At 42.1% G+C, this 24,346-nt stretch overlaps 1 protein-coding gene across 17 annotated transcripts in view; it reads right to left on the reverse strand.

The window, feature by feature from the left end:
- The window catches only part of BBX (BBX high mobility group box domain containing), a 133,267-nt gene extending 109,664 nt beyond the window's left edge, over window positions 1-23,603 (reverse strand). For 3 of the 17 annotated variants that reach the window (XM_060273703.1, XM_060273701.1, XM_060273696.1), the window contains exons 1-3: window positions 21,652-22,085; window positions 19,706-19,775; window positions 44-135 (exon numbers count right to left, since the gene is read on the reverse strand). Coding sequence is in view for 2 of the 17 variants with exons in the window: in XM_035116500.2 (XP_034972391.1) it covers window positions 19,706-19,775; window positions 20,751-21,058 (378 nt within the window). In the remaining 15 variants the exon portion in view is untranslated. The other 14 variants (XM_035116507.2, XM_060273698.1, XM_060273693.1 and 11 more) reach the window with 13 other exon arrangements.
- Between the last annotated feature and the right edge of the window lie 743 nt (window positions 23,604-24,346).

Here is a 24,346-nt window from a genome sequence, read left to right on the forward strand (position 1 = left end):
TAGAGTCGCCCGTGACTGGAGTTAACTGTCAGTGGACGTTTACCTTTAAGTGTTAAGGCAGAATGTGGGAGGAGGTAGCAGACATTCAAATGAGTCTCTTTTAGGTGCTTTGCAGGTACCAGGTTGCACCAAGGCCTGCAGGGAAGAAGGAACATAACAATGGCTTATTCCCATAACAATCAACCACTGTTAAATAAATTCCTTTTTCCTAGCAGCCTTGGTACAACCTGATTTTAAGATTTATTTAAACTTACTGTTTAATTAGTTTGATCCTATACAACACTTTTCAATGGTTCTAGAAAATAGTCTACTCAGTTAATGCCACACATATCATCTATGTCTAGAGGCAGAACTGTAATAACAGTACTATGGACACATTTACTTAGAGGTTAGGTTCTGCTGTGCTCAATAGGGCTCTCATTGCTTAGAAAGTGTACACAGACTTAGAGGCTTAGAACAAGAAAATACACTAATCCTAAATATTTTATTTTTTTGGATTAAAGATTTAAAAACATCTCTGCCCATAGTAAAATAGTAGTAATTAGCGCCTAAAACTGTAGCGACAATAAGCCTAACTGACACCTCACAGTGAGGTTGATATCTATTATCATGCACACCATAAGCACAATTATGGTGTAACACATAATACAATTGTGCAGAACAAGGAGTAAGTTTAGCAAAATCAACAAAAAATGTCTCAAGCAAGTTACCCAAAGCTAAAAGAAAAATCCTGTGAATATTAATATAAATATGGCAATCAGTTAGACATTAAGTATGTAAAAATGATGCATCAACATAGTTCCCCAAATTTAAAATTTGCACATCACCTAAGTATCCAGGCAACTCTGCTTTATATATTTCAGAGAGAGAAAGTAAAAAGTAAAAAGTTAATCAAGAGTGGGAGGAATCTCCCCTGATACAGCTTCTAGGCTATCACTAATGTCAGAATTAAAATTTCTCACCAATTTCTCACCAACTAAACATTTAGTTTCACAGAAAAACTCTTGTTTATAAGTTAGGAAAAGTCTTTCTACAGTTGTTAGAAATGTTATGTCTGTCATTAAACTGATGTATCAAAAGGGCCTGAAAGGGTAGTGAAATTAATTTCATTTAGTGTTGTACTTCACACAACAGAAATTCTCTTTGGAATTCATTGCCACAGACTGTTGTAAATAATAAAGATCAACAATGTGAATGGGATAATTAAGAGAAATAGTCTTAACAAACTAGCTGAAGTTAGGAATTCCTGTGGCTCCTAACTAATCTTATCACGGCATACACATTCTTGTTGAGACATAGTTTCTCAAACTTTGGGTGCCACTAGAGAACACAGGAGAGTATGGGCAGACTCAAAACTATTTTACATGTCTTATTGGTGACAGCCTTTTGTCTTTGTCCATGGAGTTTTCTTGGCAGGGATACTGGAGTGGCTTGCCAGTTCCTTCTCCAGGTGGATCACATTTAGTCAAAACTCTCCACTATGACCTGTCCATCTTGGGTGGCCCTGCATGGCATAGCTCATAGCGTCTCCGAGTTATTCAAGCCCCTTCGCCACGACAAGGCATTGATCCATGGAGGTCTCGTACACCCCAGGTAGTGTGGTTGCTGACCTTGAGCCAGACATCTTGGAGAGTGAAGTCAAATGGGCCTTAGAAAGCACTGCTAATAACAAGGCCAGTGGAAGTGATGATATTCCAGCTGAACTATTTAAAATTTTAAAAGATGATGCTGTTAAGGTGCTACACCCAATATGCCAGCAAGTTTGGAAAACTCAGCAATGGCCAGAGGATTGGAGAAGATCAGTCTACATCCCAATTCCAAAGAAGGGCAGTGCCAAAGAATGCTCCAACTACCGCACAATTGCGCTCATTTCACACGCTAGCAAGGTTATGCTCAAAATTCTACAAGGCAGGCTTAGGCAGTATGTGGACCGAGAACTCCCAGAAGTGCAAGCTGGATTTCGAAAGGGCAGAGGAACCAGAGACCAAATAGCAAACATGCGCTGGATTATGGAGAAAGCTAGAGAGTTCCAGAAAAACGTCTACTTCTGCTTCATTGACTATGCAAAAGCCTTTGACTGTGTCGACCACAGCAAACTATGGCAAGTTCTTAAAGAAATGGGAGTGCCTGATCACCTCATCTGTCTCCTGAGAAATCTCTATGTGGGACAAGAAGCTACAGTTAGAACTGGATATGGAACAACTGATTGGTTCAAAATTGGGAAAGGAGTACGACAAGGTTGTATATTGTCTCCCTGCTTATTTAACTTATATGCAGAATTCATCATGCGAAAGGCTGGACTAGATGAATCCCAAGCCGGAATTAAGATTGCCGGAAGAAATATCAACAACCTCAGATATGCAGATGACACAACCTTGATGGCAGAAAGCGAGGAGGAATTAAAGAACCTTTTAATGAGGGTGAAAGAGGAGAGCGCAAAATATGGTCTGAAGCTCAACATCAAAAAAAACGAAGATCATGGCCACCGGTCCCATCACCTCCTGGCAAATAGAAGGGGAAGAAATGGAGGCAGTGAGAGATTTTACTTTCTTGGGCTCCTTGATCACTGCAGATGGTGACAGCAGTCACGAAATTAAAAGACGCCTGCTTCTTGGGAGAAAAGCAATGACAAACCTAGACAGCATCTTAAAAAGCAGAGACATCACCTTGCCAACAAAGGTCCGTATAGTTAAAGCTATGGTTTTCCCAGTAGTGATGTATGGAAGTGAGAGCTGGACCATAAAGAAGGCTGATCGCCGAAGAATTGATGCTTTTGAATTATGGTGCTGGAGGAGACTCTTGAGAGTCCCATGGACTGCTAGAAGATCAAACCTATCCATTCTTAAGGAAATCAGCCCTGAGTGCTCCCTGGAAGGACAGATCGTGAAGCTGAGGCTCCAATACTTTGGCCACCTCATGAGAAGAGAAGAATCCTTGGAAAAGACCCTGATGTTGGGAAAGATTGAGGGCACTAGGAGAAGGGGACGACAGAGGACAAGATGGTTGAACAGTGTTCTCGAAGCTACGAACATGAGTTTGACCAAACTGCGGGAGGCAGTGGAAGACAGGAGTGCCTGGCGTGCTATGGTCCATGGGGTCACGAAGAGTCGGACACGACTAAACGACTAAACAACAACAATTGGTGACAGCATTTTATAAAGTGTGAGTCACACAACTCCAATGGGAGTACTGAGTGTCTCTGACTATACTGTACTGTTCCAAATTTCATCAAATTGGAAGATAAAGTGGCAAAAGGAGGGGGTATGGAATCAAGGAAATAGTAAAGGAAATGAAAATAAAGGGGAAAGTGGGGAGATTGTACATATAGTTGCTTCTAGCATGCAAACAGTGATTAAAGCAGATTAATTCCTCATCTGGTCCTGAGCAATATAGGGACTTTACATATTAGTAGCAACACCTTGGACTTGGCCCAGTAGCAAACTGGCAGCCAGTGTAAATCCTAGAAACAAGGTGTTATATGCTGGTGACAGTTTGCCCCCAGTTGTTACATTTTCCACTAGCTGCAATTTCTGGATCAAGCCCAAACAGAGTTCCACATAGAGTGGAGCAATCTTTGTGCAGTAATCCAACTGGAGTTATCAATGCATGGACAACTGTGGCTTATTACTTTCTCTGACAACAGAGTCTCACACAAACTCCCAAATCATGTATGTAAAACACATGTGAAAAGAATAATGTTTAATAGTACAAAGGTTCCCCGTGGTTTGGGTTTCGGGATCAAGCCAGACCATGGACAAGTTGCTACTTGGCATTAGTCTCAAATCCATAAATTTGGCTTGGCTATGTCAAAAGAGAACTATCAGTTTGTGAGCTACCTTCTACAGTATTCACAAACTACAGTCCTCAACCAGTTCCCACTGGTGTACTTTTGGCATTAATTACTGTAAGGGTTTATCACCACTACCACTGATGATCACCAGTGACATACCAGCAGTAGTAATTAAGATAAGCAGGGTAAAGTAGTATGTGAAATACATATGAAATACTGTACTGTCTGGCAAAAAAAAGTAATAAAACTGAAATAAAAAGCATGGATTTGATGGAAATACAGAATTTGATTTCATAATCTTCTATTTATGCTTGTAGACAGCTGACCAGCCATTGTCTGATCTAGCAAACCTCTTCTTAGCTTCTTATAGCTGATATAGCTTGATATATATGCTTTGAGAAACATCTCCTGAAAAGAACAAGGACTGCCAAGCCCCCCCCCCCCAATAGCAAGTGCACCTGCACTTTTAATAGCTGCATGGATTAGTAAGTGATTTTCTTTTAATTCTACCAAAACCTTGAAAAAATGGAAGCAACTCCAAGATGCAACCCTTTTTCCAATTTTTGCCCAGTACAATAGGGACGCGGGTGGCGCTGTGGGTTAAACCACAGAGCCTAGGGCTTGCCGATCAGAAGGTCGGTGGTTCGAATCCCCGCGACAGGGTGAGCTCCCGTTGCTTGGTCCCAGCTCCTACCAACCTAGCAGTTCGAAAGCACGTCAAAGTGCAAGTAGATAAATAGGTACCACTACAGCGGGAAGGTAAACGGCGTTTCCATGTGCTGCTCTGGTTCACCAGAAGCTTTGTCATGCTGGCCACATAACCTGGAAGCTGTACGCCAGCTCCCTCAGCCAAAAACGCGAGATGAGCGCCACAGCCCCAGAGTCAGTCATGACTGGACCTAATGGTCAGGGGTCCCATTACTTTTACCTTTACAATGAATAATAAGTCACCATATAGATATTTTTCCTGTTTCTACCTTTGATGATTTCTACTTACAAACATTAAAAGGGATGTGGGTGGCCCTGTGATCTAAACCACAGAACCTAGGGCTTGCCGATCAGAAGGTCGACGATTTGAATCCCCGTAATGGGGTGAGCTCCTGTTGTTCAGTCCCAGCTCCTGCCAACCTAGCAGTTCGAAAGGATGTCAGAGTGCAAGTAGATAAATAGGTACCGCTCCGGCAGGAAGGTAAATGACTTAGTCATGCTGGCCACATGACCCGGAAGCTGTACACCGGCTCCCTCGGCAAGTAAAGCGAGATGAGCGCCGCAAGTCCAGAGTGTCCGCAACTGGATCTAATGGTCAAGGGTCCCTTTACCTTTACCTACAAACATTACATTCCTTTCTCATCACATACATTTCCCATGAAACCTGGAAATCTAATATCAACATTTAATTTGCTCACTAATTGGTACACCTGCCTCAAATCAGTAATGGATTGTGCTGCAATCTTTAAATGAAAACAGACAACAACCTACTACTACTACTACTATTCATAAAATCTCAGGATGGTTCACCTACATTTTATTTCCTAAGATTCTAGGCACCATAGAATCAGTTCCATCAGCAAAGCGATTTATAAGACAGAGTACCTTACACTCACCCCAAAACCAGCATAAAATAAACAAGCTTCATCACAGCTGTACTGTGGGGAGGGGACTTTTCCAGTGGTTTATATTTAATGGAATAACTTCCATTTCATGCATTCTTTTAGTAACAATGTATGGATGCCAAATGCATATAAATATTAGGTGGGCTTAGTAGTTTCAATTTTTTTTAGCTTTGTTTACTAAATATAAGTAAAATAAATAAATAATCATAACCTGCACCAGAAAATTTTCCAATTCAAACTTTTCCGGAAAGCCTACTTTGTTTGTTTGTTTAGCAAAACTGACATACCACTTGATTTTAAGAAAACCTCCAAGTGGTTAACAAACTTATAAAACAAAATTATTGATAAAAAAATGGCTAAAAACAGGTATTTAAAAACATTCAAAAGATCATTAAAACCAACAGTAGCTAAAAAGAGATAGAACATACATAACAGCTTCAAGTGTGGATATACTTGCCTAAATGTTTTAAGCAGGCACTGAAAAAGAAAGCAACATCACGGGCTCTTCTACGCTTGCTTCCTGCTACAGAATGCATTTGCTGCACAAAAGCACTTTCAAGGTGCATATGCAGCAAAATAACAACATTAATTATATTTATTAGCATTGTTAGTTTAATATTTTAACCTACCTAACACAGAGGGCCTAGAACGTAGTCAACAATAATTGTTGAAATAGGACTTATCCTTTTAGAGATATTTATAGATTGTTATTTTTTGCCATTTGGGTTGGGGGAAAATTGGGGAGGGGGGCTGGAGGGCAGGGAAGAGAAAGTGGAAGTCTTGTTGTGCAGGTTGATTCCCACCATACAAGCAGACAAACATCATTGGATGCTGCCCAATTTGAATACAAAAAAAAATAAAATCAACAAAATCAGAAGCAGCATAAACATAACAGAATAAAAAACTCACTGCACCCCAAAATTATGCAAAAATCAAACACAAATATCCAACTCAGCCAAAATATAGTTTTAAAAAAAACAGTCCCACAATCAGCAGTGAAAGCTTTACACCTTCATCACCGATTTCCCCAAAAGTCCTTCAGGAAATGTAATGGCCCAACACTCAGCATGAAGAAATATGGCCTCCCTAGGGTCAACATTCTGCAACTGAGGTCACAGGAGAAAAGGCCCTACTTCATCATGTGCCTAACTGCCATACCGCAGATGGCAGGGGACATGAAGCCCAGCCTCTCATGTCAAACGGGAGGAGCCAAGCCTGAAAGTATTATTTTTAAAAGATCAAAACTAACATTTTTACCTAGGCCCAGAAATGAATAGGCAATCAATGAAAATGAGGCAATACCCCGTTTCTCATATTTTAAGACATACCCATAAAATAAGCCATAGCAGGATTTTTAAGCATTCAGGGAATATAAGCCATACCCCGAAAATAAGACATAGTGATAGGCGCAGCAGCAATGCCGGCCGCGGCAGGAGGAGGAGGAAAAAAATAAGACATCCCTTGAAAATAAGCCATAGTGTGCTTTTTTGAGAAAAAATAAATATAAGACGTGTCTTATAATATGAGAAACACGGTATCAGTTATACCTGCAGGCAAATTCTAGTTAATATTTGGCAGTTGCATCTAGACCAGGCTTCCTCAACCTCGGCCCTCCAGATGTTTTTTGAGGCTACAATTCCCATCATCCCTGACCACTGGTCCTGCTAGCTAGGGATCATGGGAGTTGTAGGCCAAAAACATCTGGAGGGCCAAGGTTGAGGAAGCCTGTGCTAGACTCAAATGAAGTTTCTATTCCAAGACAGCCCCATACAGAGTGCTGCTGCTGTACAACATTAATGATCCTAGTAGTCAAAGTCTGAAGTCTTTCAGATCAATTAGCCAGTACAAAAAGTTTTAGATTGTTTGTTCTCCCTCAAAACATTGTTCTGCTCCTGATTTACCCTATCCACCTGTATTTATATATATTCTCCATTTAATGAAGGAAGTTACTTGGATCTGCTGTTTGTGCTCTACACTACAATGCAAATATCTTGCTCCCAAAGCAATAAACATTCAGAAATGCATAAGGGAATCTTTCTACTAATCCTTGATTTTTTCCTAAAAATGTCAGCGGCAACTGTCAAACCGGAAAAGGGAAGTGATTGGGGGGTGGGGGACTTCAAGACATTGGGGGTGGGCTTAATTGGAAAGCAAGGACTAAAATACCTTATGAAGAATGGAAGTAGGCAAATTATGAATTTGGATGGTGCAAAAGCTTTTCCGTAAATTTGAAAGCAAGAGCATATGTACATGAGCCACGTTTAAGAAACTAGAAGGCCATGGGATCTTAAGCAGCCAAGCTTTAGATTAATCACCCATGTTTATGGCTGCTGTGAAAACTCTTACTTAGCAGGGAGCAGGCTGGAGTAAAAAGTTCATGTACTGAGTGGTAGTCAATTAAGTTGTATTCAGTCAGTGTAGACCCACTGAAATTAATGGACCTAACTTAGTCATGTTCATTCATTTCAATGTTTTCATTCTGAGTAAAACTTAGTTTAACACCATCCATTATATATGCAGATACCTACATGTATAACATCTTACGGAGCAACACATACGTAATTAGGAAAATTTCATTCTATCCATCTTTAAGATTCATACCTTATCTTTCAGTCAAGTTCTCCTCAATGTGCATGTGCCACACATTAAAATAATGCAAGAATAAAATATAAAGGGTAGGATCCCAAAAGGTGTGAGTGGAGGCAATTAAGTTGTAGCACTTTTCCGTAAGTGCTAGTGGAAGCTTTTTACATCCAAGTATCTACAGTTGTGTCACACTCTGAGAAGCCAATGCATGATCCAGCCTGTAGTGTAGAAGTGTATTTGCACTTAGACATGTGATACAATTAAAACAACTAACAACTCACAGGAGATAATAATAACGACTCACATAATAAACTGCATAATTTTATTCCATTAAAAGTTTGAGTAAAAATGCTGTTTTTACTTAGTGCCTAAAAGAAACTAAAGCAATCACTGAGCCAACATGTTTGGGCAAGGTGCTCTCTAGTTGGGATGTCATTTTAGTACTGGTCATCATCTTTTCTGCAATCAGGCTAGCTCCCTGAATGTACACCAAGAGAAAGCACAGCTTAAAAGGCTGTGTTTTCTTGGGTCAGCAGCATGGATTGGTATATTATACAGGTCCACCAAAATGCAAGGCTGGCAAAAGCCAACATATTTTGAAAGATGTTTTGAAAGACAATGGTACTTTGCCAACTTTTCTCTTTATTATAAACTTTGAATTTGCTTGAGTATTTCTAGCCATAGAGTCAGATCTATCTTTCAAAGCAGTACCTAGGAAACATGTGGTCTGCAGACTTTAAACCAGCCCCTCAAGCATAAAGGAGAATCTTGCTGGAATCTTAAGAATGTCAGATTTTGTTTTGAGGTGTATCCCCCCCCCCCAAAAAAAATGTCATTAGGCCTCATGTTTTTGCAGGTAAGCATAACTAAAAGGCTGAGAATCGGAAGGCGAATGATATGAACTACAAATCTATCGGTTTTTCAGATCTCATGCTTTATACGCTTTATAATTCTGAGGACGTAACATCATGATACAAAAAGTTTAAGCATAGTGATTCTAGATTGGTTGTGCAATGGAAAACTTAAAATGCCTCAAATGCTTATGAGAATGAAATCCAACAAAGAGAACACATTCAAAACTGCATGGCTCAGGAGTCACTTTGAAAGTATACAATGCCCACAAACTCTCTGTGTTGGCATCTAGCTACGTATCTGTGACCACTATCAGATTTTTGTGGCATATGTACAAGAAAAAGTGCAGATCAATAGTAAGATGCTGGTCCTAATACTGTATATATCCAAGCTGTTTTCTTTACAGTCTTAAAATGGATTTTGGAATGAAAGAAGTTCTGAAACTCAATTTATATTAAAGAGCAGGTCCTGACAACTCCCAGCCAGTAACACTGATTCAAGAAAAAAAAAACAAATACACACAAATACATAGGGCAAACCTGCTTCTCACAAAACCGCACACTAGGAAGTAACAGAGTATAAGAATGGGTTATTATGCTAACAGTATTTATTCCAATTTAATTTTTTACACATTTACACAATTATATCTAACTTTTAAAGTAACTAATATTTCTGTAGAACTATAGGATACATAATTTTATGCTAAGAACAAGCACCAGAGCTGTAGCCTGAAGATTACAAATCTACCGTAATAAAAGTACACATTTTCTAAGCAACTAAGGTAAAGGACCTCTTCATACATTGCATTTTAAAGTCTATACTTCAGTGCACAATTTGCAGAGCAGGAATTCACAGTGAGATATTACTAAATAGTTGAAACTACGGTATATGTATTATAAGGGAATATTCATCAGTGTGAACAGGATCAGCTGCAATTGCCACTGAGCAGAACCTTGTGGGGATAGGGCTTGATGCTCTTTACCATAATACAGTACAGTTCTTCAATTTAGAGTTCCCAGATACTGTTGTACTACCACTCCCATCATGCCCCGTCAGCTTAGACAATGGTCAGGAATGATGGGAGTTGTAGGCTGCCCTAAAGCAATGTGTTTGTGCCTGCATCACCAGTGTAGACAAAATTTCACAAAATAACTACAGTCGTACCTTGGTCGCGTTTTGGTAATCTGTTTGACTTCCGAAACCTTCAGAAACCAAGGCACAGCTTCCGATTGGCTGCAGTAGCGTCCTGCAGCCAATCTGAAGCTGCACTGGACATTTGGCTTCCGAGGCAAAGTTTGCAGACTGGAACGCCTACTTCCAGGTTTGGGACATTCAAGTTCCAAGTTGATTGTGAACTAAGCTGTTCGAAAACCAAGGTATGACTGTATTACATATCTTTTCCGAGAAAAAGCTACGGTATTGGGGGGGGGGGACCCATTGAAGTATGTTGACGATTTGTTTATTTTTGTAATTAGACTACTGTAACTGCCTCAAAAAAGTTTCCAAAACCATTAATTAGTTGAGAATGCAACAGATAGTCTTTTGCCGTTGAGAGCACCAAAGTGCCACTTTGCAAAAGTTTTATTGGTTTTCATTCTATTTCCAAGCAAAATTTAAATTTCCAAGCAGCCTTTAAAACCCTAAATGGCTGGCAACCAATATAATTCAACAACCACCTCCACCCACAGAATCCTGCCCACTCATGGACAGGCTCCACCCTGATCCCTAAGGCCTGATTGGGTAGAATGCAAAAGTGCATGAAGTTGCACCTAAATTATGAAATTCTGTTTGACCATCTCTTGTTTGGCCTGTCACAGTCTGCAGTCGACTTTTTATCTGGCAAGCACTGTCCCGCCAGGTTGATGGAATGCTACTCACTTTTCCTCCTCCCCCCCCCCTGTATCACTTTATCTCTTTTCAATAAAATGTTTTAAAAGTTTATAGATCCTTGTTTTTAAATCAATTTATCTACTTGCTATCCCTCTTTCAGTTTTATTGTCTTTTTTTAAAAAAAAAAACACCACATAATAACTGCAAGTTTGCATTAGTTTGCAAACTAGCATGTAGTTTGGGCCTAAGAACTTACATCACATGATCATTGTGACAATGAAAAAAGATCAGGCAGAATGTCAAATGCTGAAATAGCTACATGTACAGGCCTGAAAGAGCCACTTGCTTGGTAACCTGTGGAGAGTAATAGTTACCTGCAGGTGACCAGGCAATAAAGCTTTATAAAAAGAATGCTCTCATTTAGGTGCACAATTAGGACCCGCAAACTAGTTAAACTCGAAGAGCATTCGCTGGGGTCATTCTATTTCCCAGTCAACCTGTCCAGGGCTGAACGGTCTTTTCAAGTTAACTATGAATGCAAATTTTTACTGCACCTTGATTAAAATTTGCTTGGGACTGATGTTGATGTATGCAGGGGGCAGGGAAATAAAGTTGCTTTATGGCAAATATTTGGGGCCCTTTAGTTAGCTACCTCTAAAGTCAAGTGATTATAATTAAACCTGCCCAATTCCTTTGAGTTTTATGAAAACAGATCAACTCTGATCCAAGAACTAGGCAATTAATTTGGCTTACTATTGCGTATATACCCCTGGAAGTTATATAAGAGTATCTCTCATACAAATGCAGACTAGAGCCAGACCTGCTTATCTTAGTTTCTCCCAAGGTTTCTGCTTCATGAGTTTTCAGGTCATACAAATACATCAGAGGCAGTATGCCCACTACACCAGTAAAACATCAGAAACTATAGATGGCACACTGTAAGTGTATCACTTGTGCAAATGTTTAGAACTAAAATATAAAAACCATTATATAGTTCACTGTAAACTCCCCAGAAGACCTGTAATGCTGTTTTGCAGTGGGGTTTTTTTAATCTGTAAAAGAAAATAACACTTCAGTGTTTCTATCTGTTAATAGCTTACTGTAGGACTGAATCCAGTTGGAGTCCATCCACTGATGGACTCTGATCCAGCTGGATTTTCCATTGGCAAAATAAGGAACAAGGCAATATTTCTCTCTGTACCATCCCACAATACCTCCTACTGTGTTGCAAAGGGTACCCCAAACATCTAGAACAGATTTTGGAGGGGTGGGGAGAAGTGGAAGGAATTGCTGAAGGTCACCTCAAATCCCTGTCCTGTTGACAGATATCTGTATTGGTTCTAAGAGCCTTCTGTCAATCAATAGAGGGTTACCAATTGGATGCAACAGTCATTTAAAAAATGCTTAAAAAGAAAAATACACCATAGATTTGAATCCAGACATAGTAGTAGTAGTTGAAATAGGCCTACTGGGTGGTATTCAAGTAAGTTTTACTCAAAGTAGACTGACTGAGATTACAGGACATAACTTAGTCGAGTTCACTAATTTCACTAGTAAAACTTAGCTGAATACAATTCTCTTTATTTCACATGGGTCTACTCCAAATGACTGTGTCTGGGTCAAACCCATTTCATACAAGAAAATATATCTAGAGGGCTAAATGGCTAAATAAATTAACTAGAAAGATTCTCAAATATACAATGAATTGTTTAAATCAAGCCAAGTCACATATTTAAGTAGCAATAGTTCCTCACTAGTGATGAAAATCTGGGAGCAATTAGATCACAAAATTGACAGTAATGATACGACCCAATAAAGTAAGCAAACAGAAAAAGACCAACTGGATATCAAAAGCTCTGTACATTAAAAGGGAACTGGGTATCACTAATATAGGTTTAGGTAATTCACTGCAATAATATGGCTTTTCTATCTATTGAATGATATGTAAAACAGGAATTATGAGTTTATTTTTGTTAGCTGATTATAATGGATAGAGAATTATATACAAAGATGTTGTATTCTATATGTTTATATAAAAAAATCAGAGGGGAAATGAGCAAAAGTCAAAATTCCACATAAATTTGTTTCACCTCAGCCACTATATGTGCACAAGTAACAAACACAAGAAAATAAATACCTACAGTATAAATAATTCTTATATGGTTTGCACAGGGTATGTACAAAATGATTTATATAAATCTCTTATGAAACACTTTGGATTGTAGGTATCAAATGTTCAGTTACAATGCCCAATGAACTATACAGCAGAAGAGCACAATTCTCTATTTTACTTTGGCAATGCAATACGTAATACAAGGAGATAAAAGCCTGTTTTCAAATGTATCTTTTAAAGCTGCTTTCAGACACCTGGAAAATTATCCTAAATTAGTCTAAATATGGATTTTCTCCGGGTCAACTCCGTGATGTCTAAAAGCAATTGTCCTTTGATTCATCTCAGGGCATTTACTTTCTAACCCTAGGGGTCATTCTAAAACAGAACGAAGCTTCTCAAGTAACTGCTCTGTACTAGCAAACTCCTGTAATAACCTAGATATGGCATCTTCATTTTTCTACAGTCAGGAGCTTCTGCCGACTTACAATGAAGTTGCTCAATAAATCGAGCACAAAAGGCCTACAGCAGGACGACGACAAATTAAGTCAGTTATTAGCAAAGTTCACCTTTGAAGCTTTCAGAACTACTGTATTGACAGCAGGAAGAGGGCTTGGACACAAGTCTTACATGACCTAAAATCTCACCATTCTCTTCTCTGTTGCAGCTTAAACTATAATTTGCTTAAATAGTTATGCATCGAAGATGCCTGAGGGTCCATTTATTGATATGAGTGTTATACCATACCCACCTACACCAATATCTGCAGATATTATTTATTTATTTATTTATGCCCATGGGACATAATCTAGAAAAGTAAGATACACCAGAATCTCAGAGTTCTATAAGATTTCCTTCAAAGGAAATGTACATAGGAAACCAACTTTATTTACTTAAATATCACTTATTTCAGTGAGACAAGCCTCATTGGCTCTGGCTTCCACCCGTGAAGAGTAATAAAAATATGCCTGCCTGATGTCTGCCTACACATACTGTAAAGCACAAATCTGAAGTACAGATTTGGAGGTGCTGGACTGTGAAACTACAGCACTTCCTTTCAAAATGTAACAATATCGACAGGTTTAAGGTAAGCAACCTGTTTGATTAAAGTTATTGTTAATTCAATTTATACCTTCCTTTATCAAAAGAACACATTTTATGGAGCATAATAATAATCAACAGAATAGTAATAATATTAATATTAATAATAGTAGTAACAAAAACAACAGTCCCTACCCAGACCTTTAACAGGCCATAATTATTTTATGGCCAAAGGCCTGGGTAAAGAGGAATGAATGTTTTAGCCTGATGCCTAATGATATGTAATGATGGCACCAGGAGAACGTCTCTGGGGAGGGCATTCCACAGATGGGGAGCCACCACCAAAAAGACCCATTCTCGTGATGCCACCCTCTGAACCTCTTCGGGAGAAGGGACATAGAGAAGTGCATTGGATGGCAAGTGCAGGATCCAGGGCATATGGGAAGAGGCGGTTCTTACTGAGGTTCTGAGACGTGTAAGGCTTTATATGTCAACACAAGCACTTTGAATTGGACCAATAAAATAATTGACAGCCCATGCAGTGAGGGGGCAGGATTGGAATATATGCTCAAACAGTCTTGCCCCTGTGAGCAACCTGGCTTCTGAATTTTGCACCAGCTGGTTTCAGAACCGACTTCAGAAGCAGCCCCACGTATAATGCATTGCAGTAATCCAGAAAAGGGGAATCTTTTGAGGCTTTGCCATGGCTATCTGGGAGCAATAGTGGACAGGCTGAATATGTGCCTATGGACCCCAGAAGCAGGAAACACAGTTTTTCTAGCAGGGGGCCTACTGTTCCCTTTCAGGATGCCTGCTTACAGGTGTTCAAAAGGTAGAATGATGACAAAGTACAAAGGATAAGTGCAGTCAGCTATACAACACTCGTCTATAAGCAAGAAGCTCAAAAGTGTCTGGATGATAGCTATCAGAGACCACTGCATTATAGAAATAAGTTATCATAATATATATATAATGAAAAGCAATTATTAATGCTCAATCTAATTGAGGAGTTCATAAAGTTCCAAAATGATAAATTATAGCTCTCTGAAGAACAGATGGGATAGAATGGAATGCAGGAAAGCAAAATGGCAGAACAGCAAAATAGTTTGAAGAACTCTGGATATGCTAGAGTAATAATACATGCCAAGCCTCAGGACATTTTACCCAATGATGCCTGAAGCATGAACATGACATGTTACTTTTAAAATAATCAGCAGTATTCCACATTTTGTTGAAGAAACATACCTAATTTGAGTTTATACACTAATTGAATTAAAAACCAGTTTGCTAAGTGCTGGAACAACAGCAGAGTGAATAAAATGAATAAGTTAACTAAAGAAAACTACTTTCAAATCTAGAAGATATTACCAATACAACATACAGCTTATTACCAAAGGTTACTGCTACAATAAGGAAAAGATAGTTTGAATTCTACTATTTTGTTCACCGTTCTTCCTCTGTCCCTGGGAAAACTGGTGTCATTGGGAAAGATCTATTTACGTTAGTCTGTTATGCTACTGGTGTGTTCTATAGCATTGCCCCTTATGTACATTCTTCCTGTGTGTAGTTTTTTGGGTTTAAATATCTCTACTCATGCTGATGTGTTATATTTGCAAAATTCCACCAGAACAAGGAAGGATCCTGGTCCTGTCCACAGAGATATAATTTCACTTGGTGCCATTAACTTCAATGTTTCATTTGTACCGCCTTATCTTCTCCATCCACATCATAGTTATACACTGCCTTGCAAGGCTCAAAAGGAAAATATTCCACTGGTATACATAGATGGCTTCACCAGCGGAACACATTTTTTCCTGTGCTGGTATAAAGGTCCCTGCAATCTTCCTTATCCACTTTCAGTCTTGCAGAACATGCTGCCTTTTAAATATGTGAAGCAGCTGGAAAATAGTAAGGTTATTGCTCTCATCTGTCCATATCCAGTAAAACAAAAACTATACATTATTTTCTACTGATTCCATTTATTCCCTTGATTGTCTGTGATCCCTGCAGCTCTTTCATATGTGCAACAGACATCAGATTTAGGAGTTCAGAGGCAAAAGCAAGCTCTGCACGGGCCAGTGAGAACAGAAAGCAACAGGCTCCTGGGCTCAGTATGAGAGAAAAGTGGTGTTGACTCAAGCAACAAGTTGCTCAGAATAAAGAGCCAGAGTCTGAGATGTAACTCCATTGGACTCTCGTGTTTCCCAAAGGCTGCTTCACCTTCTTCTGACCTACAAGCACTAGTGGTACCAAAGCACAAGCTAGCAGACCCCTCCTCTGACAAGCTGCCAGAGTAGTAGCATATAGAGTCCTGGGTTTGAATTTCTGGCACTTCACATAACAAATGCATATTTGCCAAAATGCTGGCCCACAAGATGACAAGAAATACCCAACCTTCTTTAAAAAAGTATAAAGCTCCACAAATTGTTTTACACTATCTTATGTTTGACTCCTTGCTTTATGATTTGTTGAAATGAACTCATTAACCTGCTAGTATATCCAGTTTTGTTAAGTCTGACTACTGAGTCTAACCCTGACTCTTAAGAGGTGGGAAAGAGCTGAGGTCTCCTATTAAGACCGTCAAAGGAATTCATTACTGAGGGGGCAGAATGGCTTTGTGTACAAAGCCCAATCTTTTAAAGATATTTGGCAGATTTGCTAATAGACTTGAACTGTAATGGATTTTAATACTTGAGTGACATGTATTCCACCCTGATATCTGATGGGTACAAGATCAGTGACATTTCCCCCAATGAAATTAATAATGCAGTCCTATGCATACTTAACTGGTACAATCAGCCAAATAAACATATATAAAATCAACCTGCACATTTCTTAACTATGTTCTCCTGTCCCTTTGATTTCAGTGGCACTTAAGCATGCCTAATGCTCTCTGGATTGAACCCAGTGGCTTCAAGCCTACACAGATTCATGTCTGTTCATTTATCCAACTGGAACAGCATGTAAAAGTTGTCAGGATCAGAGCCAACACTTGGGATTTATCTGTATATTTTGCTATTAAAGTGTACTTAAAACCTAATGTATTAGACAAATATATTTAGAGAGAAACTATATTCAAACACAAAAAAGCTCAACAGAGTATGTACAAAGTTGAAGAAAATTAAGTTTTTAGACACTTCTATTACGTTTCCAAGTAAGTTACTTCAGTGCTTTCTTTCAAGGATATTCAATTATTCTTTTCTTTTTATATGGACTTTTTAACATGTTGTAGCTTTAATAATCATTTTTAGGTTCTGGTGACACTTTTAACATTACTCAGAGCCGCTCTCCAACAACAGAAAGAAACTTTAAACTGTCTCTTTATAAAATTTTATGACAGCCACACATAATTTAGGATACATAATAATCAGAAGTATACGTATCCCTGGCATGGCAATCAAGAGCTAGACAGTACACATATAATCATTTTCAGTGCTAAGGCAGTCCTCTCTGGAAACTTCACTAACACAACAGTGAGGAAAAGAGGGGAAATGCAGACACACACAAAAAACAGCCTTCCCCATTATAAAACCCCACCAAACTTCAAGCAAAGAATCTAATTATATACTGCAGGATTATTAAAACATCCAGTTTGAGTTTTATATATTGATTAAATCTAATCTACTGTTGGTAATAACAACAGTTAGCATGCACATAGCATTTTGTGTTCAAATTACGGTATTTCATATACATTATCTTGCTGCAACCCTTACAACCAACCCTGTAAGGCAGGTCAGCATTATCTTCTCCCTATTTCCAAAGGAAGACAATAGCTACCCTAGGAGTAGTGAGAGGAAAGATCCCTGGTGCGTAACTTAGTCCCTTTGCCACTAAGTACACCAGAGTACAGTCATACCTTGGTTTTCGAACAGCTTAGTTCTCAAACATTTTGGCTCCCAAACGCCGCAAACCCTGTTCCAGTTTGCAAACTATTTTTGGAAGCTGAATGTCCAACGGGGCTTCCGCAGCTTCCGAATTACTTCCAAGGCACAACTGTATATAGTGTTACTACCATTAGTGGTGAGGTATACAAATTAAACCCTTGTTCCTTAACATAAACACTTCAGTCCCCATAGGTTTTAATAAGCAAGGGTAGTAGTCAACGATAGTCCTACTCAGAGTAAATCTACTGAAGTAAATGGACGTGCCTAAGCTAACTTTAGATGGGTTTACTCTGAGTAGGCCTCTCCCAAGTTTCTATTAACTTTTCCTACTTTTGACCCAACTGACCTATAATATACGAAGTAGTTTTACTGAGGTTTGAAGAACTATCTTTGCTAGGAAATGTGAAGCCTTGGGCAAGGGAAGTGGGAGTACGACTTTCCTTTCTCCTAACTTCTAACAAGGCATGCAATCTTGTACTCTATGATTGGAATGTCAACACAGAGAGGCTGCAGTAGTTCCAGTGTGAGGCGGTCACCCATTCCATGCTCTCGTTAGGGATTCTTAATGATCAAGGTTATCTGGAGTAATTCTTGAGCCTGTAAACGTGAAATAGACCCCACTGTTTCTACCTCTGAATACCTATTTCTGGAATACAGCTAAAAGGTAAAGGTAAAGGGGCCCCTGACCATCAGGTCCAGTCGTGTCCGACTCTGGGGTTGCGGCGCTCATCTCGCTCTATAGGCCGAGGGAGCCAGCGTTTGTCCACAGACAGCTTCCGGGTCATGTGGCCAGCATGACAAAGCTGCTTCTGGCGAACCAGAGCAGGGCACGGAAACGTCGTTTACCTTCCCGCCGGAGCAGTCCCTATTTATCTACTTGCACTTTGATGTGCTTTCGAACTGCTAGGTGGGCAGGAGCTGGGACCGAGCAACGGGAACTCACCCCGTTGCAGGGATTCGAACCGCCGACCTTCTGATCAGCAAGCCCTAGACTCTGCGGTTTAAACCACAGCGCCACCTGGGTCCCTGGAATACAGCTACTAATCACCAATTCTTATGAACATTGAATATAAAACATAAACCATTACACTCCCCACCACCACCACCATTAGTTACATGTTTCTGTTGTAAGTCATAGGATAGTTCTGTTTTGTTTTGCACTATTGGTGCATAAATACAGCATAGTATAATCATTAGGTTCAAACAGAATAGCCTTTGGACAGTCACTCATTCTAAAGTTATATTTTGCTGGTTATAATCTTCTTTTGAACACACTAGATCTACATGGTTCAAAATCCCCCTAAAACATCTACAGCTGTAAAAAATTATTGTGCAAATAGTGACAATTTAATAGCTACAGTATTAAATTGACCTAAATTAACAACTGCAGAAAAATAAATAGAAGGAAAGAGGAATTTCCAAAGAAAAGTGATACAACACTGAGGCTGCTATCCTCTACCTGGGATTAATACTTCCCTGGGATTAATCCTCCCTAAATTTTAATGGAGTATACAGGTATAAATTTGTGCCGAGAATGTCTTAAATGTTAAAGTCATATGGACGTCGTTCCCAACTCCATGAAGATGCTTCCAGAATATTGAGTTTAGATTTAACTCTTAGGTATGGACAGTGTTTATAAAGCCTGTTGCACCTCTCAAAAAACTACATCTTCTGTTATAAAATATTATTTGCCATTTTTTTAGGTTCCCCTCCCCATGAAAACTATTCAGCTTAGTGAAACGAATATTGGGAGCCCAGCATGGGCATTTTTACATGCTAATTTCCTTATTAACAAATCCCACATACCAACACAGGCCCCCCTCCCCAATTCCCCACAAACACTGCATGCTGTCATATTTCCTGATTATGTCTAAAGAAAACATGTTCTCTAAGAAATCTAAAAACTGAACAAGCATCTTACATCTGAATGTAAGAGACAGGTGGGCAGCATCTCATTAACATCAATCTTTTTCTGTGTGTGTACAGTTTACATACTTACCCAGGGCAAATGGAAATTACAGGCAGAGGAAAATGAAGCTGTCTCCAAGCCTTTGTCATGTGATAGTGACCTATAAAGTATCAAATAGAGGCATATCATCAGCACATCATGATTTTACAATATTTCAGCTGGCCCACAACTGCAGCAAGGCTAGAGGGATCCCAAAATTGCAATTTAATTTTGTCCCCCTTTGTACCCAGCCAGCAGTAAGTTTTTATTAAAATATGAAGCAATTTTGTGCCTCCAGAAGGAAAACACACAAACTGTCAAGTTTAAACTGCAGACAAAACCAGCAGAGTGTTTATAAAGTGCACTGGGAGTGAACAAGTGAAAGAAATTGTATGGGGGATTCATCTCTAGGGCAGGTTTCTCCCCCCCCCCATTAAACAGCACACCCAAGATGGCAAATATAGAGAAAGTTGAACTCAAATTGCAAATGGGAATCAAACAGGAAGGAAGCCCCTCGATGTGCACATGTAATCGGTTAGTCAGTTTCGTGGATGAATTTAAGCTACATCATCATCGTTCTCCAAAACAAAATCTGAGACCTCAGACTGCAGGTCTACACGAGACGTTGAAACATAGTTTCAGGTAGTCCCCATTTGCCGATCCCTCGTTAAAACCCCCCTCCCACCTTCTTTCGCCATCGCAATCCAAAGAGAGAAATATTATATAGACCTGACTTCCTCCAGCACACGGGAAAAGAGAGCATTCGCCTGCAAGCCACCCCCACCCGGCCAGCCACCTACCCCACCATGCAAAGTGTAGGCAGGGCCACTGGGGTCTGGGGGTGAAAGCGAAGGTTGTTAAACATGGAGTGTCGCGAGGAAGATAAAGAAAGCCCAGAGCTTTCCCTTCTTCTTTCTGGTCAGCATCAAGTTTGCATCTTAGTTACAAAATGTCGATCTTAAAGGCTGACAAGACACAGGGAGGGAGAGGGAGAGAGTCCATCTTGCGGGGGGGGAGTGTTGCTGGAAGGAGCGAGGAGCAATAATATAAGAAAGAAAATCTCAAACCTCCCCGAGGGGAAAAGTCTGCACAACACCTTGTAGGAGAGCCTGGAGCAGAAGCGGGCGCCGGGGGAAGTGGGGGGCTGCTGCCGGATCTCCCCCCACTCCTCCTCCTCCTCCACACCCTTTGCCTCCCCAGCGAGATTCGGTGAATCAGATTGGCAGCAAACACCTCCCTGCTGCTGCCGCCACCGCCGCCGCTCCCCTCCTCCTCCCCGCGGGCCCGAGCTATGATCCCGCGGCTGCTGCCACCGGGAAAGAGGAGGAGGAGGTGCTGCTGCTGCTGCTGCTGCTGCTGTTGCTGGAGCCACATGGAAGCCCAGAATCCTTGTGGCTGCTCCATCTCCAGCGTGTTAGGGGCAAAAAAGAAGGGGGGACCAGCACCAAGAGAGTGGGTGTCTGGGTGGGTGGCAAGCTGCCCCCCTCGGCCTTACCCGTGCACGGAGCCGGGGATCTGAACGTGTCATGAGCAGGACAGGCAATGGTTTCAGAGCCCCAGGCCAAGTGACCATCCTCCGCGGCAGCCTGCTCCCCCACCACCACGCTCGCCTCTCTCTTGACAAACTTTCCAACAAGATCCACCCGCGAGAAGTCGCTAATTTGTCCCCCTCGCACTTTTCGGGGTGCTGGGGACGGCGGCGGCGGGAAGGGGGGGAGGAGAAACGGAAATAACCCGAGAAGACCAAACGCAGCTCGCAACAAGAGTGGCCGCGAACCGGGTATTTGTTTTAACTCTCTCCCAGATCCCCCCACAACCCGCCAGGGTGCTTTCTTTCCGCCCCCCACCACCACCACGACAGAAAAGGAAAGCGCTGGATTGGGGTGGGGGGTGAAGGGAGAGAATAGCTTGCCTATGGCTCTCCGCTCGCTCTCCTCCCCCCCCCGCTCTCTGTCGTACATGTTGTCTCAGCTTCTTTTTGCATCGTTTCATTTTACCTTCCTCATTCAGCGGCAGCGGATTGTTCAGAGATATTCCGAACGCAAACCTCCTCCTGCTTTCCAGATCCCAGGATTAACGAGACGTTTCTGTTTTGCTCACCCCACCTCCCTGGCAAAAAATAATAATAATGCGCTTTGGTTTTGGGTTTTTTCCCCTGTTTCTCAAAAACCTCCTATGCCGGATCCAGCCATGCAAGTTTTCATACATTCGCAAATAAAACACCAGAGAGGAAGGAGAGCCAGCGAGGGGAGGGCTGGTGAAGGAAGAAGGAGCGTCTGATTTCTGTAATTTACCAGCGACCCGATCTCGCAGCACAGCAAATAACAGTTCGACACCCATCTGCCGGCTGGTGGCTCCGTAACCCCCCCCCCGGAAGACACGCGTCCCCCTCCCTGTGCAAACGACCTGCAAGTTTTCTGTCATCGCGACCACCCGGTGTCACAACTTACCTTCAGAAACAGGACTTTAAACTGCCAAGGCCTTCCTCTCCCCCCCTTCCCCTCGCAGCCTCGCTCTCTCTCCACCTTAAACTTATTGACACAACATAATCCCACATTCATGCAAAATCCTGACACAGCCTCTCTCCTCCTCCGTCCGTCCCTACCCCCCCTTCTCTTTTATTCTTCCTCCCTCCCGGCTTGCACTTATATATATAGGGGGGGGGTAGGTGGGAGAGATTATATATATATATATAATCTATATATATAATCTCTCCCACCTACCCCCCCTTTTAAAAAAAACCACACTAACAAAACTCCCCTCTAATAATTGCACATTTTGATGTTGTTGTTTGTGTGGAAGGAAGCAGGAGGAGGGAAGGAGGGGAGGGAAAGTGCCTTGCAAGACATGATCCTCTCTCTCTCTCTCTCTCGCTACCGGAAAACGAACGATTCCCAACTCTCGAAGCCCGAGCAACTGAGCCCCGTTTGTCGAAGGGGCTGCGGGGGGTGGGTGTGCTTCCCACCGCACCCCCCCTTACCCTGCCCTCGCCCACAGTGACACAAAACACGAGCCGCCGCCGCGCAACACAAATCAACGCACCGACGACATCGTCGCCCCCTCCCCCTCTTACAATGAACTTTCGTTTCTCGCTGCCCCTGTCAAAGAGACACAAACACGCGAGGGAAGGGATGCGTGGGGGTGGGTTGTTTTGAATCCCTCCTGTGGGAGTCCCGGTTATTATATTTCCCGGCCCACCGTTGCTGCTGCTGCTCTTGCCTCCGTGCGGTGGTGAGGTTTCCAACGCAGCCTGGCACTGGCTGGCCTACCCTTGGGTTGGTGCTGCTCTTTTCCCTCGCTCGCTCTCCCTTTCCTGCTAAATGCATTGCATTGCATTGCAACTCACCTCTTTCCTCCGCCTCTCTGCATATCCTTTCTCTCTCTCTTCCCCCCCCCCCACCTTCTCCCAGCGCCCCACAACCACCACTCCTGCCCTATATAATCTAGAGAGCTTCAGGGCTGCGGCTTCCCCTCGCGCAAGGGCTGCGAAGAAGACCACCCCTGACCTTCTCTCTCGCCTCGACCCTCTCCCCATCCAAAGTTTGAGGCAGGAAAAGTGAATGGGGATGGCGGGCAGCGGGGACGCCGAGCGGTCTGCGCCTTCCTTCTCAGGGAGTCCACCCTGCTGCCGGTTGAGGAGGAGTCCTTGGGGGCGGCTGCCCCGATGCTTTTAAGTGAGTAATAATAGAAAGGGAAGTGTTGGGAAAAGGGAGCCCTTTCCTCCTGGCTCGGGGTGGAGAGAGGGAGGGGAGGCTGCTGGCTGCACTTACCTCCGACTGTGTGCCCGTGTGTGTGTGTGTGTGTGTGTGTGTGTGTGTGTGTGTGTGAATGAGTGTCTGTTGAGTGTTGGCGGCCGTGGCCAGTCAGTGTTTCTTTATGTGAAAGTGAGGAGAGAGAGAGGAGCAGCTCTCAAGCAGAGCCCACACTGTACACTGTTTCCCCCACATATACAGTACATTGCAAAGCCGGGGAGAAGACCGAAAACATTCGTTTTCTATATAAGGCAGCCTGCCATTGGCTCGCGGGGCTGAGGGGCAGGTTGGCCAGCCATACAGCTCGCCTGTTACACCCGAAGAGAAACGCACGCAACCACACACTCACTCCCTTCTCTCTCCCTCACATGCACACACTGGCGAGCGCGTGCACAAACTCACACGCCCGCAGAAAAAATATTATCGCGTATTTGTTTTTAAAACAACAACAACAACAACCCGGCGTTTCGGGACCTGTAGGCAGCTTTTTCTTTTCTTGGTCAGGTGGAGGGAGGGCAGGTAGAAGGGAAAAGCAAAGTAACGAGGGGAGGGGGAGCAGCCGCGCCGGTGCATAGAAAAGAAGAAAAAACATGCCCGAAACTGGTGTCCATTAACTGACATGGGAGGTTTCCTGTGGTCATAAACTCCCAACTCCGCTGGGCGCCGAAGTGGGGCGCTTGCTCGCCCGGTGTGTAGAGCCCCGCGGAAAAGCAGGGCTTTGTGTGACGATTTGCCAAGGGGAGCTGGCAGACAGTTGCCACGGGGCAGGATTTCAGTGGCTGGTGGTGATCTGGCTGTTTAGCTGGGCTGATCCCACGGAGAGGCCAAGAATACCTCACAGAGAAGAAGTTCGCAGCGCCCGGCGGAAAAAAATGCCTCTCCAGGGGCGCTGCCCAACTGAGAGATCAATACTTATACGGTAGCTACTGTACACAAAATC

Source organism: Zootoca vivipara, chromosome 4 (genome assembly GCF_963506605.1).
Source record: "Zootoca vivipara chromosome 4, rZooViv1.1, whole genome shotgun sequence".
Lineage (NCBI taxonomy): Eukaryota > Metazoa > Chordata > Lepidosauria > Squamata > Lacertidae > Zootoca > Zootoca vivipara.